Consider the following 18417-nt stretch of genomic DNA (forward strand, 5'->3'; position numbering starts at 1 on the left):
TTGTTGGAGTCTACTGCTCTAATCCAGCCTCACAAGAAATCACTAATTACAATATGTTTAGGGCACCAACCCCTAGTTTTATGGGCCACAACCCAAAGGATCCCCTACCCCTGCTTTGAGCACTCACTCAGAGATTACAATGAATATAGATTCAATTACAAATCAGACACCCTGCTACAAATGAAGTTTTATAACACCTTACTGATTACCCTTTTGTCTTTCTTCTCTCTGCTCTCTGCACCTTGTTCTACTCTGCTCTCCTTTTGCTGCTCTTTCTGCCTTTGCTCAACTTCTTGATGCCTCTAGTTGTCTCGGCTTTCTGCAACTGCTCACAGCTCTCTCTCTCTCTCTTTCTTCTCTCTCTCCTTCACTTCTACAGCACTCTACACCATTCTCTATTTTTCTATTGTTTTCTTGGCAGCAACACCACTTTCTCTAATCAGCAGCAACTTCATGCAACAATTTCATCTCTCTTCAGTCCTTCACATCTATCTCTGTCTCAAAAAAAAAACTACCTCATTCCAATCGCATTTACTGCTCGGCTCTATCAATTCTGCATCAGAGAATGTTTTTCCCTCCAAATCAGCATTTAAAAATGATTCATTATGTCTATCTAAGATCTAGTCACTAGCAGATTGGCTTTGATCTCTTGAATCAACCACTTGCATTAAATGAATCTTCTCTGGTTTCCTGGATGTTCGTTGTACCTAGTTTGCTATATTTGGCAAACTCAATCTGTCTCACAGATTGGATTCAGCTTATGTTTGATCACCTCGAGCCCAACAACCAGCTACAACAGGTTTGCCATTAATGTCTTCTTCATCCTTTGTTGACCTACCCAGACAAGATCGACAACTACCTCCATCGGATGCACTAACTCTGCAAATCCGATTTGTTCTATCCACCAAGGAGCCACATGTTTTCATGTTCTTCGTCCAAGTCACTCTGTTAATCCTAATCAGAATCCTTGTGGACTATCAGGCTGCCAAGACCAGTTGAACATCGTGCTGGCACTAACCTTCGTGTTATGCAGACATGTTGCACGTATCAGGTTTACAATAAATGCTTATGTCGATCTATTTTGTCAAGTGGATTTTTCTTTCCTCATATTCATCGCCATAGTTATACCGATGTAACACGTTGTCCCTTCATCGGCATAACAATCACTGTTGGGCAGACTTCTAGCACTTACTCCGCCTTCATGACCTATCTCGATGACCTTGTGATGTTGTTGTTCCCTTTCATTAACATGAGTTACTCTGATGAGAACTTCACCTTTGGTTTACCTTATCGCCATAGGTTATCCCGAACGAAGAATCTCCAAGCCAAACGACCACATATCGGAATAACCATAACTATTGGCATAAGAAAAACATGTTAGAATGACCGAACAAGTTATACCAATGACACATTGTCAACTCACCTTTATCAGCATAGGTATTTCGAAAATCAAACTCCTCGGTGACAAACTTCATCAGCATAGGTTACCTCGAATGCAAACCCATCGGAACAACCAACACTGTCAGATTAACTTTTGGATGTTATACGGTATGTATACCCTTGTTCCGATGACTCAACCTAAACATGCATCAGCATAGTTACTCCAAAATCACACACCCACAGTCCTTCAACATATCGGCATATGTTATTCCGATAAACTTACCAAGGGGTCTTCTCTTCATTTACCTCTGTCGAAATAGTTGTCTTGATCTTGTATGTGATCCTATGGTGTCTGCATCGGCATAGAGTATCCCAATAGGAGGATGTCAAGATAGTTGTGTCTATCGGTATAGTGGGAAGTAGTCATTTCGCCTTCAATAGCTACTCTGATGCACATCCTCGGTCTCTTGGTCGGCATTGCTATCCCGATATGACACAGCATGACACAAACTGCACACGATCCGACATTGGCTTGACTTAGGTCGATAGCAACTTCCTCCACACAACTCGGTATCAGCCTAGTTATTCCAATCTGTTATCCCTAGCTGCTCATTGGCCGATTTATCCCGATACAATCACAGACTAAACTTGGAAGATCAAAATGATCATCGGTATTATTTCGATCTCTTTTGTGACCTGCAACACTTCTTCTCTGCATCCTCAAGGCATCCCTACAGCACTTGTTGACATCAATGACAATAATGCCAACACTTCTTACCTCGATTATGAGGATTTTTTTAAGATGTAACTTCTAAAAAGATAATTTCTAAGGACCATTTTTGCCACAACGATCACAATACACAAATTTCTTCATAATTGTGGAATTTTACCCTTCTTTGTCTTCACTTTAGCTCCACTTATCCTTCAAAGTATGGAGGACTATCTACCTCAAGATGATGATCATAGGTAAATGCATCATCTATGTCCATTGGTTTGGATAGCAATATAATCCTTTGAAAATGGCTATAATGGCCTTCGACGTATTTTATTAAGACGTCATCAAGAACTTCACAATATTTTATCCAATCAATTATCAAAGTTCTCTAACATCCTCCTATTACCAAAGAAAATGTGACTGATATACAACTCAATCAAACCCATAATGTCAAAATATCACAATAGGGTTTAGAACAACAATCAGTAAGATCATCTATATAAAAGCAAGGGGCTAAAAGGATATTAAATTATTTAGAGGAGAGCATCACATTTAAGGTCGTAGATTTGTGTCATGCTTCTAATCCACATCTTAATGTTGGAAAGCTCGACCTTTATTTGACTCAAAGATATTCATTGTTGGGTCAACCAAATCGATCCTTTTTCAAATATAAGTGATGCCAAGAGAGAAATTTCTCAAGATTCATGATAATTTTTTCTCTTAATTTAAATTTTAGTTATAAGCATTTTATTTAAAGGGGTAGCTGACTAGCATGTAAATAAATTAACAATTAGGGGTAACCACTAATTATGAAGAGATGTATACCTTGCCAAGGTTGTGATGTTAACGAGAAGACGTGAATTTTCCTCCATCGTTAAAGATATAAAAGGGAGAGAAATCATTTGGGAAAGGCATCAAGTGAAGTTAAGACATCAGATATCTATTGGAAATATATACTCTTTATGGCGTGCGCGCGCGCGCGCGTTTGTGTGTGCATGTGTGTGTGGTTGTGTGTGTGGTTGTCACTTGCAAGTAAATATATACTATTTATGGTGTGCGTGTGTGTGTGCGCACGTGCGTGTGTGTGGTTGTCACTTGTAAGTAAATCTATAGCAAATTCCTTTATCAATCTATTTTGAAATTATATAAATGTCTAGCAAATAGGAAAGATGGCTAGCCTTCCAAGTTCATGACATATGGAAGACCCAGAAATCTTCATATCAAGTATGCCACCACAAGATGGATGAACCAAGAATCCTGCCATGCTTATGGGCCAAGAGGCCGAATGGACTAGAAATCCATTTCATGCTCTAGGGCTTGATAGAGAAGGACGACCTTCATGCATCTTATCAAGTACGCCACCCCGAGATAGATGGACCAAAAAGCCTACTATGCTCTTGGATTGGGAGGCCGAGTGGATGAGAAATCATTTTTTTGATCTTGGACTTTATTGAGAATGGCTAGCCTCTAGGGTGGATTGAGGAATGGAATGGACCAAAAAACCTTTCATGCTCTCGAAATACAAGGACAATCGTCCTTGAGATTGTTGTTTGCAAGCATTTCCAATTAATTCCTAATATGGTTGACTACAGGAATATGCCTTGAGCGAAATATTAATGGTATTAGAATGTATTAATTTAGATATGAATGATGCTTATATGGATTTAAGTGCTATCATGGATATCTTAACACTTGTGTTTTTTATATCAATTTCTTGTAAATAATATTGTTTGCAGGACCTAATCCAAAGATTATATTATAAAAGGCATTACAATTGACAATTTTATTATAAAGTTATATTTGTAAATGTATTGCATTTCTCAATTGTTTTAGGGCAAAAATTAGGTATATGGGCATGACACTCAACTATTGGATCCTTTCCCTAGTTCACATGATTTTTCAATTTAGATTTATAAACTGGCCGTTTTTTTTTGTTTTGTTTTGTTTTTTAAATATGCCCATCTTGTACTTAATGATATTATTAGAAATGACATTTGTTATACCCTTATTAATAGACCAAGATTTGATTTAGAGCTAAGTCACCACATTCAGCGAATTTGATCCATGAGATTCGAAACTCAACAAACTTTAACAAACCCTAACAAAATTGTTTAAGCTCGTCTTAAATTCGTACGGTAGATGGGTTAGGGTTTTTAATAAAATATGTATTTTAAAAACCGTAAGCTTCCTTCACGGGTCTATTTATTCACAAGCGTCCAGTGTTGGAGAAGCTACAGGCACAAACAAAGGTGTCCAACATGACCAAGCAACGTCCTACAAATCTGAACGGAGGTGACACCCTACAAGTTCAACGCCCAACATGACCAAGCAATGCCCTACAAGTTCGACGCTAAAAACCCAATACCCTACAATTCCGAAGCAAAAAAACCCAACGCCCTTCAAGCTTGGCATGACCCAGCAAGTTCGATGTCGTCGCAAGTCATGTGAATAGAATTTCATTGTTTAAGTTTTTATTTAGGTTTTTATGTTCATTTAAAGTACTTTTTCCTTTACTTTTTTCTTCTGTTGTATTAATTCTATTAACATTTAAAAGATATGTTCTCACTACTACTATTTTTAATTTAATAAAACTCAGATGTCAATAATATTATTTATGTTAAATTTTTATAAAAAAATAATATTTTATTGAATTTAGCTTCTTTCTTCTTTAAAAAATAATAGTTAAACTAATTTAATAGTTTATTGGATATATTATTTATTTATAAAAAATCATATAAGCCGAATTCAATGTCGAATTTAATTTGAATTTTATACATTTCAAATTTTTTCCTTGTCGAACTTCATTCAAATTTCAAAGTTGTCGAACTTCAAATTCGAATTCGAACCTGGTGACTTAGATTTAGAGGATGGTTATCATTGCTGCTGATCTAGCGACCAAGTCTTACATAAGATTACATTTATATCAGCAAAATGTATCATTTCCTCACTGTTTTCAACAAATAAAATTTGGTTTCGACCCACCTTGAACAGTGAATTCTAAAGCTGATTTGGGACTTCTCGGTTTTCAACATTTCTGATAGAGGGATATTGCTGGTTTATTCCTGTTTTGTTGCATCTTTGATGTTGGCTCCGTGTGGATGGTTTTTTGTTGCATTTTGGCTTTTTATCTCATCTCTTCCATGCTCTATACAAGGTTGGGGTCCTTTCAAAACCCTTGTTCCAGTTCATAACTCTGGTCATAAACATTTATTTTAATCAAAAACAAAGGAAATAGCATCTCCAAAAGTCACTAGATGTCATTTATGAAGTACCTATATTTATAAGAAAATGTTAGCAAATTTGTCATTGATGTTTAGATGCATTAGCAAATCTGATAAATTGCATTAACTCTGCAGAAACCCTTGTCTGATAAATGCAGATAAAATTGGCAATAAAGGACAAACACAGACCTTTGATCTTTAATATACTTGCATCGATGAATTTTCAGATGACAGGAATCTGTGTATTATGTGTTCTGATTTCAGAGTGTGCCTTTCTGTATTGTGATATTGCATGTCTGTGAATGCATCATGGAGATTGAAACAATGTTTTTGAACATGTTTACAGTCAGATATATGTCCGTATATCAAGTCTATTGCTTTGGTTGGAACCATTTGTTGTTCTCAGAAAACTTGCTATGTCAGCGAACTTATTAATAAAGTCTTGTACAAAGGAATGTTAAGGTTTTGGCTTAAACACTTCGGTTATAACTGCATTCAATTGTAGTTGTTTCTTAACAGCGAACTTAATTTCTGTTGTTGTTTTAAGTTTGGTCAGAAAGCAATGCAAATGCATTCCTTTTTAGCGATCAAAGCTTGGAGATTAATTCTTCTTGTTAAAGGTTCGGTTGGAACTGCCAGCCAACTACCTTTTCAATTACAAACGAAGGCAACTGCAACTATCTCTAAACACTTTCTAACTGTCTTAAGTCTACTCATCCGATGGGAAAGAGAGACTCTATTTAAAGGATGCAAGGGATCGGTGAAAGTTAGAGAGCCATTATTGTGTGAAAATCATTGATAAGAAATATCTAGTTTGATGCAAAAGCAAGTTGTATGATTGCAGATGTAAACAAAGTTAGTAGTATCTTATCATATATAGTCTGTTGATTTTGTAAAACTGAGAATCAATGAATGATATTGCAAAATCTGAAAATGTCTTTGTAAAGTCTGAAGGTGACTCTATTCTGTCTGACTTCTATCAGTCATAAAGTTGAGAGAAATGTTTTGTATTACATCTGCAAATTAGAGAGGTCAGAAAAAGCAAATATTTTTGTAATATCCAGAAGGTTGGTGTCTAAAGGATGCTCAGTTGGTGCTCAGTCTAAGAAGTTGGTGCTTCAGTTGGAGTTGGTGCTCTCAAGCAAGGAATTTGGTGATTCCTTAGGGTTGATGCCCTTAAAGCATTGTACACATTTTATTCGTGAGGCTGGATTAGGACAGTAGATCCTAGCAGCTTTTCTCACCATGGTTTTTCACCCATCCTGGGTTTTCCACATACTTCATGTGTTGAGGTTTCTTTGTGTGATTGCTCACTTTACATTTCAGTTTTTATACTTTACCATTATCAAATTTTAAATTGATTGAGGATCAAATTTATATCTTCTACTGATTCAGCCCCGCTCCCCCGCCCCTCTCAGTTAAAGAATTGTGTTATATAGGAAAAAACTGATAACTATCTTAAATGTGAGGACCTAAGAGTTGTATACCCCTAACCAAAAAAAATATAGATGACTCATATAAACATCAGAAGAATCTGGCAAATTAATCTTTACAACATACTTCTGTTCTGTGGCCAAAATCTTTGTTTATCTCAACATATCAAAAGTCAATACCATTTCACCTAATAAGTGCTAAATGTAAACAACATGCCAACCAAAATCACAAGTGATCTCAGTATTATAGTAAATACACCAAAGAGAAATTGGATTGAACACTTAAGTAAATATGCCTTTGCTTCCCATTCATAATTTAATTAAGAATATCAGCAGGCAGCCTTCATATTCTTTGTTCATTTATATGAATTTCTTGAATAGATTAAGCAAGAGTGGAACTGAAGCCTAAAATGGATTCCCATGCCATACATTAGATATTCAGCATGGATATGTCCCCAGAGGTGAGCATGGCACAGATGATCAAATGTTTTTGAGTATGCTCCTAGTTTATCTGGCTCACATATCCCAGACAAAGACATGCAGCTATGCCCTTCACAATGTCAGCCTATAGTCATGTCATTACCGTTGCCACTATTGTTGCTGGACCATAGTTTTATTGTTCGATCATGAGATACCGTTGCAATGTATTGCCCATCTGCCAAGCCACAAAATAAGAGAGAAATTAGTACAGAAAAGGTACAGACTAATTCACATTAAGAAAAAGATGTTTTGGATGGTTCAAAATTTTAAGTACCTTAACCAAAATTCGCAATTAATCCCTATTATTCACGTCACACCTCATTCCCCAATTTTTTTTAGCTTTTCAAAAAGTGGCTCTGAATTTTTTTTAGTGTACACCTTTCTCCTTTTTCCGGCTCATTTTGGCACTTAGGAGAAGAAAAATAAAATCATGGGAAGGACGGAAAAAATTTAATTAAGGTTAAAGCTAGGGATTCTAAATTTTCAAGCTTAAATAAATTATGTTTTAGTTAATGTTTTAAACACTAGTGAAGGTTTTCCTTTGATTGGTAGATCATCATTACAGTTTGGCTAGGTTGCCAGTTCAGGAACGGGTGTGGGTACAAGTCCCAGAACGCAATTTATATATATATATATATATATATATATATATTGATGCTCTACAAAAAGGATTAGAAAATCTGTTTGATGACAACACACACAAGAGCACAAGAAACAAACGTTATTGTTAGCAACAAAAGATTATCCTAAATAGGCATATCAAGAGAGATAATAAGCATGAAATAGAAAGCACACAAACATAGAATAGATAAACTATACTCCTCCAAATGCTAATCAAGATGCTCATAGTTGCTCCTCCCTTGTTCCTCTCCTCTTCAAGTTCCACATGAGTGTAGCTCTCAGCTTATAGCACTAGCCATGGATATCATATGGAGATTCAAGATGGTTGAAAATGATAAACAAATCCTATGCAAGTGTAGATAGTGATGCTATGAAAAAACTCTATGCTAATACCAGTATAACAACAATACTCTAATGCTGCCTTTTTTGCTTGAGGAGAAGGGTTCTATTTATAGAAGAAATGGGGAAATGAAGGGTTAAGATTGAGCAATCTTAACAAGGATTAGGGTTGAAAGATATTCAATCCATGTGAGACTTTCAACCCAATCCCATGTTGACAAGTGTCACCATGAGGAGGCTTGAGAGGAGAGATAAGGAGCATTAAATGCTTGAGGGGACATGATGGTTACCCTAGGGGGTTGGGTTAGGGTTAGGTTAATGGGTATTCTTTTTATGCAAAGGATTAATAAATGTGCAAGGGTTAAATGGTTACCTTAGTCAAAGAAATAAATGCTTTGAAGAGACCCATGAGTCAAAAGGATGGTTAAGTTAGAGGAAAGTCTCTAACCAAAGGTAAAAGGTGAGTTAACCATAAATGGTTATGTAAGAGTCTTTAATGGTTTGGAAGACTTTAGAGGTTAACCATTTGAAGACATAAAGCCTTTAATAGTTATTGAAGACTTTGGAGGTTTTTGAGAAGTGACTTCCTTTTATTTAGGAAGGTGACAATGATTAGGATAGGATTAGGCTAATTAGAAAGAGTTAGAAGAATCTAGAAGGGATTTAGGCATGCAAGTGGATTTTGTAGGAGAATGCAAGTGGGAGGAATTTTTGGATTTTCAATTGAAATAAAATCATTTATTTCAATTAAATGGTGTAATTTGCATTTGGATAGATATTTAAATAAATATTAATTTATTTAAATGTGAATGTGAATTTTGGATTTTATTTAAATAAATCTTAATTTATTTACATGAGAAAAAGGAAGATAAAACATTAAATGCTTGAAGACTTTCAGGAAAACCATTAAAGGCTTGAGAAGACTCTAGAAGGAAGCCATTAAGTTTAAAGACTTTAAGGGAAACCATTAAAGGCTTAAGAAGACTCTAGAAGGAAGCCATTAAGTTTGAAGACTTTAAGGGAAACCATTAAAGGTTTGAAAAGACTCTAGAAGGAAGCCATTAAGTTTGAAGACTTTAGGGAAACCATTAAAGGTTTCAAGTGGGTGGGGATAAATAGGGTTTTAAATAAATTATTTATTTATTTAAAATAGTTGTGCAACTTGCATTTGTAGGAAAATGCAAGTGGGTGGAGGATAAAGGTGATTTGAATAAATGTTAATTTATTTAAATGTGAGAGATGGGATTTTGGGGGATTTAAATGTGAGAGAAGATTTAATTAAACAAATATGATTTATTTATTTAATTAATGGTTTGAATTTGGTTAAGTGAATTAAATCAAATAAATTGAATAATTTATTTAATTAATAGAAGAAGAGGGTTAAGATGAATTAATTTAATTAATTATTGATTGATGGTTAAATAATCAAATAAATACTAAATATTCATTTAATTAAGTGGACAGATTTATGTGACTACATATATATATATCAAAACCACAAATTTAATTATAAGTGGAACAATGATGCTCGTAATTGCCAATAAATTATAAAGTAGCAATGCTCAACCTTACTACCCTTAGGAAGATGTATACTAAGGGCATAATATATGAACAGTTAAATCTTCCTTCCTTTGCTTGGTTATGGTACAACTTTGCTTACCCTCCCATGTTCTAATTGCATGCTTTCCACCACCTTTTATATAACTGTGGATGCTGGAATGCTCTTCTAGGCCCTATAAAAGTTCCTTGTGTGTTGGGAGATGAAACATCTGTTCATTTCAATTTCCGATTTACACAATTGGGGGACACTATCTTGGCAACAATACTCTCCTGCACAATACCATCTTGGAAGCTTTTACTTTTTATTCTTTGTATAGATTTTGGATCCATTTTTCTCTTCACAAAATTTCATATCTGTACATGTTCTATTACCATTTTCATTATCCATATAGATCCTTTTTTCCTAAGCATATTAGGATGGTTGTTTACAATGTTGTCATTATTTTTCAACTCATTAAGTATTCCAGAATCCTAATAACGTCTTGCTATCTTATCTACAATGCCTCATGGGTATTTCAATTCCTTGTAGATCTATTGAACTTTTGTTACTACAAATCAACAATGTTAGTAGCGAAGAAAGCACAAGCTTCGTAGAATAGGATAACTTTTCAAAAATTCTAGAGTTAGGAAGCACATGTTTGAAAACTGGCAGTAAGAATTTTGGTAGTAAGTGAAAATCTTTAGAGGTTAAGTGATAATCAATGAAATGCTAGATCACAATGCCTAGGTACACTTGGGTTCACCCCAGGTACGCCCTAGAACCCGAGTTCACTGTGAGACCTTCACAGAAGGACCTATTGGTGTACGCTTTATCATTCACCGAACATTAGAATAAAATGTCAAGGACACTCTACCCCCTCTTGAACCAAATCACTACATGTGCCAAAATTACAAAGAAATACCACACGACGACTCCAAGGTTTATATGTGCGAACAAGCGACTTTATGTGGGATAGCTTCCTTGGTTATGTATGCTGAAATACAGGGGGGACTTACACTTGGCTCGTTCAATTCACAATGAAGGTCTAAACAATTAAGCTCTATCGTTTGGGTTTTGGACTTCAAGAAAACTGAAAAAGAGATAAAGGTTTAGAAGTTCTAATCTATTCCTAAGAATTCGAGAGACGATATTGACTAGGTGAAACCAACAACCACACTTTGCCTCGCCACGCTAGGACAACTACACAAAGTGGGTGCAATCTTCAAGGGGGTGTGCTTATGATTTTCACGTCATGAATAATTACCACCAAATCGAACAATATTCATCCAGACAGAAGTTAAGCATCCACAAAGTAGGCTGACTAACTTTACACAATGAACAAAAATCATCTGTTCATCAAAAGTATGAGCATAAGATTCACCATAAATCAATACTTATCAGATCTTGCATTCGTCTAACATACGTGAAATAAAATCTAAACTATGATGAGGGATAAGAACCATGCAAACACCAAAATAATAAAAGTAATCACCATCAATTTGAATAATGCATTACTTATTACTTTGGCAGTCATAAACAACAATTTGCTTATCTTAACATGTTTTGCAACATGCTCCCATGTTTTACAAATGAGGGGCGACCTCAATTTATAGGCTCTCGACCAACGAGAAAATTACACTTGGGGACACTTGTCCTTCTGCTAAATATAAACCAATAATAAAATAGAAAGTTGTTGCATTGTGGAGTGTGCCTTCTAGAAGCCTATGTAGATAAGTCAAGTTCATTGAACCTAGACATGCTGACTTGGAAAAATCTGATTGGTTCGAAAATGATGTGGTGCCACCTCAATGTGTTTAGATGTCTTCCTTGAGCAATTTGTTTTTCTCCCACGTGCTTGCCTTAGAATATCTTTCCTTGCCGACGACTTTATCATTTGCACTTGCTTCTTCCTAGCTTCGATCTTGGATTCTTTTCGATATTTTGATCTCTTCTTCTCACTTGCATTTGAATCTTTGAGGTTTGGAAGTTTCCCATTGGAGCAGATGTCTGTACTTGAAGTTATTAAAATTTTCTTTCCTGATTGCTTTGAAATTCCTCCTGCTTAAACTGGACTAATGTTATTCCTCTGAATTCCCCAATTTGTGTCAAGAAACTGCCTAAGTATGGAAATTTGTTTGGAATACTCCTCTTGTCACCATCTAATTCTGATTGGGAGCTTGTCTTTAATTCTTCAGGAGATGAAATCCTTCAAGAAATTTGAAATTTTTTTCTATATTTTCACCAAGTCTGAGGACTTTTCTTTCTTGATGCCTTGAAATTCTTTCAAGTGCCTTGAATTTGGAGAAAAACTCCCCTGTGCCTTCACCACAATGGAGGAAATTGGAACTTTCTCTGTGAAGTATTTCTCATACTTAGCCAAATTTTGGCTATTCAATTTCATTTTGTAACACCTTCATGTGGACCTCTCAACACAGCCAATATTTTGGCCATCTCTATGCTCTAATGAACTTTGCTTGTGCTAAGTAAGGTAGACTCCATCCTTTGGACAAGGATTTTATTCATTTCCTCTTTACTTTTCCTCTTTATTCTTCTTCATTCTTCTTGCTTTCTTTCCAACACTTAGTCAAAATTTGAATCTTTTGTTTGAATGATCTTTAGACATTTTACCAAGTGTCAAGGCAAAGCTCATTATTGTTTGGACATTTTGAATTTATAGCATGGCGGAGTTTGAATGTTTCATGCCATCATGGGCGGACTTTACATGGCATAGGCTATTCCTTTCGGGGGGGCAGACCTTGACATGGCTTGGACATGGCCAACTCCCCTTGGGCGGACTTGCTTCTTGCTTAGGGAATTTCCTTGACACTTAGCCAAATTTTGAAATTTTATTCTCCAAAGTATCAACACTTAGCCAATTTTTCTGAATTTTTCCTTAGCGGACTTCATGATGGCTTGGACGTTGGAAACTCCTACCTTGAGCGGACTTCATGATAGCTTGGACGTTGGAAACTCCTACCTTTTTGAAACTTTTCTCTACCATGGACACTTAGATGATTTTCTTGCCCAATAATTCATGTTTGCCTGGAACATCTGGGACAACATCCTGTCTAGAGATTTTCCCTTGCTTTTTACACTTGGAGACACAAATTTTTGATTTCGAAGATAGAAACATTGTTGCCATGACCTGAGGGACCCAATCCTAGGTCAACTTTCAAAAAAGCTGAAAAGGAAAAAAAGCAAAAAAGCAAAAAAAGAAGGCGAAAAAGTTGGCTTCCCGAATTGGTCCCGAAGTGCCAAAAAATAAAAAAAAGCAAAAAAACAAGATTCCACAAAATAGGAAGGTGTCAGAATTGACACTAAGCAATTGCGTTTTTCGTCCTTTGGGCCTTCTAAGGGCTTTGATGGTGTCCAGACACTGTTCCGAGCATGACTTCCCTATTTGACTTGGATGACTCCTTGAAAATTATAACTCCTCATTGTAAAAAGACTGGTGATTAGTAGTTGCGATGCCAAGGCAAAAGAAAAAACAGGGGGTCCCCATTTGTAAGGGGGCGATGTGTGAAAAAGGTCACAACAAGACCCACAACAAACCTAGCACCCAAGCAATACCCTAGGTGTACTGGAGGTGTACCCATACTCGTATTGTACCGGTGGTGATACCCAAGCTAAAACAGTAATACCCAATAACATAGGGATTCAGTATAAGACACTGGGTCACCCCTAAAATAGTAGGTTTTGTTTGATGATGGTAGCACTTGCCTAATATTTTAACACTAATCATATATTCTTTACATAAAACAAATGATAATGTCAAGAATACAAATGAGAAAGGTACGAATATTTTAAGATGAGATGTTCAATTAAAAACAGCGATATGATTCATACACAAAAGACATAGACTTAAAGTTACATTCTTGATAAACTTTGAAAGGGTGTGATGAAGAATATAATAGAGATACATTTAACTTAATTGTGTTAAAGTATTTTGAAGATGTGTGACTCCTCATTTGTGAAAAGACCTGTCTTTTAGATAAGGATATATATGTTGAATGATGGAAGAGTCGGGTGTGTGGAGTATGCGATTAATACTGAAAGGAATATAGCACATACGTGTGAATGTGTGAATATGGAATAAAAAGATCCTTGAGATTTACGTGTGTGCAGTACATGAGAAGAACTTTATATCAGATTTATGAAGATTTTATGAAGACCTTGCCTAATATTTATGAAGATTTATGAAGATTTTATGAGGATATATATGTTTGATGATGGTAGCACTTGCCTAATATTTTAACACTAATCATATATTCTTTACATAAAGCAAATGATAATGTCAAGAATACAAATGAGAAAGGTACGAATATTTTAAGATGAGATGTTCAATTAAAAACAGCGATATGATTCATACACAAAAGACATAGACTTAAACTTACATTCTTGATAAACTTTGAAAGGGTGAGATGAAGAATATAATAGAGATACATTTAACTTAATTGTGTTAAAGTATTTTGAAGATGTGTGACTCCTCATTTGAGAAAAGACCTATCTTTTAGATAAGGATATATATGTTGAATGATGGAAGAGTCGGGTGTGTGGAGTATGCGATTAATACTGAAAGGAATATAGCACATACGTGTGAATGTGTGAATGTGTGAATATGGAATAAAAAGATCCTTGAGATTTACGTGTGTGCAGTACATGAGAAGAACTTTATATCAGATTTATGAAGATTTTATGAAGACCTTACGAGCAGATCTTGTACAAAAGTTTGGATCAGATTTGGAGCAGACTTTATGTCTGATTGAAGAAAAAAAATTGGATCAGATTTTGGAGAAGATTTTGTGCCCTATTTGTAGCAGGTTTTGGATCAGTCATTGAGCAGCCATAAAGCAGTGTTAGATCAGATTTGTAAAGAGTGTTGGGGCAGATTTATAGAATGTGTTAGATCAGATTCATGAAGTGATATAAGAGTGAGTAACAGTTAACATTGAGAATATAAATCAGAGAAGAGAAGGGATGTTCGCTGTCTGTGGTGTGCACAGAATGAAAAGATTTTAGAAAGTAATCTGATGTGTGAATGGTATAAAGAGTATATATGCAAACATAAAGAAAATATATTCAGATATACAAAAGGAACATGATCAGGCTGAATAAGAATATATAGAAGATCATTTCAGATTTGTGAAGGCTTTGCATGAGCAGATAAATTGTATTTGATAGGACGGATATGAGGAATTAATAGCAGATTAAGAAGATAGTTTTTATGGCAGATTTATGGAGGACTGTGTGTGCAAATTTATGAAGGACTGTGTGTGCTGATTTATGAAGGATTTTTGAGTAAGTGTGATGAGTTTATCAAAATTATTAGGAGGAGATTGTAGCAGTTTGAAGAAGGAAATTTGAGAAGAATAGAATCCATCATCCGTTGTTATAGCAACATTGTCAAGGTGGAATTTCAGATTTATGAGAAGTGGGTTGGTGCTCACAGAATTCAGAAGTGGTAGTTGGTGCTTCCAGTGGGTTGGTGCTCACAAAATCAGAAGTGGAAGTTGGTGCTTCCAGTGGGTTGGTGCTCACAAGTAGAGTTAGGGGTTGGTGCCTCTAGTAGGTTGGTGCCTACAAATATTGTAAAAGAAGAAATTAATAAAAAGCATTGATTATATATCTTGTGTTCTATTTTGTTCATAGTAGTTATATACATGTAATTGAAGTTGAAAAAGTTTAAGTTGGTGAAATTTGTTGTTATACTGATTCACCCCTTCCCCTCTCAATATAACCGTGTGCTCTTCAGAAACTCCATAAGCATTTCTTTAAAAATGAAAGTCTCCTTGATAAGTTGATCTTCAAAAATTTCCTCAATTTGCTTTTGATATACAACCTCAAGTGATAGCGCCCCATCGAACCGTTCATCATTTTCTAGCTCCATCTCAATAATGTTTGAGATCTCTTGATGATCTTCACAAATATCCATGTTTTGTAGAACTTCATGCCTTAGTGCCTCCGCACATTGATTTTCATTTGCTAGAACCTTCCTTAGTTTAACCTCTTCTATTGCTTCCTCAACTTCCTTGGACACAAGGTTATCCTCAACTGTAATGTCCTAATTAATTAGCTCATCCATAGTACCTCCTTGCAACCCATTCAACAATACCTCGAGAGGTCGAAGTTGGTGATGAATCATGCCATTTGCAGCAACTTGCTTGTCCTAGAACAATATTGGCAATGACTTGTATTTTTTCCCTAAGATCTTCCAACACCCCCTCGAATTGTTCTTCATAATTGGGCTCACTTGTGATAACCTGTAGTTCTTCGTTCAATATCTCCATATGATTGTTCTCTCCTTCACGGCTGCTACTTGAAACTTCTTGCATTTCATTCTCAATAATCTCCTTTTGTAGCGAGAGTGATAAATCGTCAAGGAACTCTACCTTTTGCAATGGATGTGAATCATTTCCTTCCTTGACTGCCAGACTTATCATTGCCTATTACTGCTTTTATCTCAATCGGCTTACTTGCATTATCTTCTTGTGATTCTTCCTTGTGTGATGAAGTTGTAGTGTACTCGGGTGGTGTAGCAATGCCTTGTTCTTGTACTCTTCTAAAATCATCGGCTGCAAGGTAAGCACTCAAAGCTCTATTCTTGATATGCTCGTCCCAAGGTAGGATCGGCAATCCAAACTGTTAAGGAATTAAATCAGAGGTAGAGAAAATAACAAACTTACTATATTTTAACAGGGATAGACTTCAACTGAAATTACTACAATGAATAATGTTCTTCTTTATTTATATCTAAATATAAATCTGTAATATTAAATCTCTGTTAATATCGACAGTTTCTAAGCTGTTTGATTTCCACGGTAATTTATCAACATCCCATACTGTCGATATCCTTGAATATGTATATTGAGACGAAGAGCCATACCCACGTAGGGGCATGACTTCTACGTGGCTTTATGCCACGTAGAGTCATGACCCTACGGGGACATGACTCTCGTCTCCCTTCCAATGCATCGATTGACTAACTAATGCAACCCGATAGGTATCGAGATTATGTCGACCATGTTATATTGACATCTATGTTTTATTAAATATACACATTATTATATATGTCAATGTATATATGTGTGTGTGTGTGTGTGTGTGTGTGTGTGTGTGTGTGTGTGTGTGTGTGTGTGTTGATTTTATTCAGTCCGATGGAAGCTATTCACTTAACACTCCCTCTTAGCAAAAGAGGATTGAATTTCATAATTGAGTTTTTAGATACATAGATTTAATTGACATGATCATTCATTCAGAATATTTACTAGTGAAATACTTCATATCTCAGAGATATATAGGTCAACTGATATCCAGCACTCTGGGACAACAACTGTTGAAGTCTTATCAGATCACTACCTTGACAATTATAACATGTTATTATCATAGGTGAAACAATTTTAGTATCATGATATCCGGCACATTCCGGGACAGCAAATTAATGTAGTCAATCATGATATAGTTGTTATCATAATTTCCAACATATTTTGGAACAACATTTAATGATAACAACTCAGTAACTCATCATAGGGAATTTAGTGTCAAGATTTCCGGCACATTCTGGGACATCAACTTAATGTAGTCAATCTTGATAACAGATTAGGCTATTGTTAAAGTCGTCACCTTACAATAGTGATCTTACAGTCACATGAAAGATCGTCACCTTTCGTGACACAACACATACATGCAATATTGCATCCAAGATATTCATGAATATATAAACAACATTAATATTAGAAATTTCCATTATAATTTAGTCATACCAAGTTTACCTCTAAGGCATTCCACTTTCAATTTTGCAAGAGGTTTGGTGAATATGTCGACACTTTGCTCTTCAATGCTAATGTAGGTCAATTTGATGACATCTCTGTCTACCATATCTCTTATGTAATGGTATGGGATTTCTATATGCTTGGATCGATTGTGAAAAACTGGATTTACAAAAAGTTTGATGCAGCTTTCATTATCACAGTGAATCACAGTGGGTTTTAGGGGTTTCCCAAATAGTCCAACTAGTAATTTCCTAAAAAATACTGCCTCACATGCTCCCATGGAGGCAGCTATATATTCGGCTTCGGTGGAACTTTGAGCAACTGCTGACTGTTTTCTGCTAAACCAGGATACCATAGCTGATCCAAGACTAAAGCAACACCCTATTGTACTTTTACGATCAATAGAACTTCCTACCTAGTCGGAATCTGAATACCCTTGGAGTTGTAGCTCAACATTTTTATACTTCAGGCCAAGTCCAATAGTGCCACGCAAGTATCTCAGAATATGTTTAGCAGCCATTAGGGGAATTTTCTTAGGTTTGCACATGAATTGACTCAACACATTGGTAGCGTAACAAATATCAGGGCGAGTATTTACCAGGTACTTAAGAGATCCAATAATTTGCCTATAGTATGTAGGATCTGTAGGTTCTTAGTCTAGTGCTTCACTTTTGAGCTTATGAAGATTTGTTTCCATTGGGATGGATAGAGGCTTACAATCTATCATACCAAATTTGGTCAGGATATCAGTGGTGTATTTTCCTTGATTTAGGAAAATGTAGTTCTCTTTTTGCCATACTTCTAGGCCCAAAAAATAGTGTAGTAGACCTAGATCCTTCATATTGAATTCAGCCACAAGATCTTATTTGCATTTTGCAATGAGGTGATCTTCTCCTGTTATCAATAAGTCATCAACATA

At 35.7% G+C, this 18417-nt stretch overlaps 1 protein-coding gene across 4 annotated transcripts in view; it reads right to left on the reverse strand.

The window, feature by feature from the left end:
* Positions 1-7031: 7031 nt before the first annotated feature.
* The window catches only part of LOC131027070 (U4/U6 small nuclear ribonucleoprotein PRP4-like protein), an 88758-nt gene continuing 77372 nt past the window's right edge, over positions 7032-18417 (reverse strand). For all 4 annotated transcript variants that reach the window (XM_057957040.2, XM_057957038.2, XM_057957039.2 and 1 more), the window contains one exon: positions 7032-7404. In XM_057957040.2, the coding sequence (XP_057813023.2) occupies positions 7310-7404 (95 nt within the window). In that variant the 3' untranslated portion in view covers positions 7032-7309. The remainder of the gene's footprint in view (positions 7405-18417) is intronic.

This window comes from Cryptomeria japonica, chromosome 7, assembly GCF_030272615.1.
Source record: "Cryptomeria japonica chromosome 7, Sugi_1.0, whole genome shotgun sequence".
In the NCBI taxonomy this organism is placed as follows: domain Eukaryota; kingdom Viridiplantae; phylum Streptophyta; class Pinopsida; order Cupressales; family Cupressaceae; genus Cryptomeria; species Cryptomeria japonica.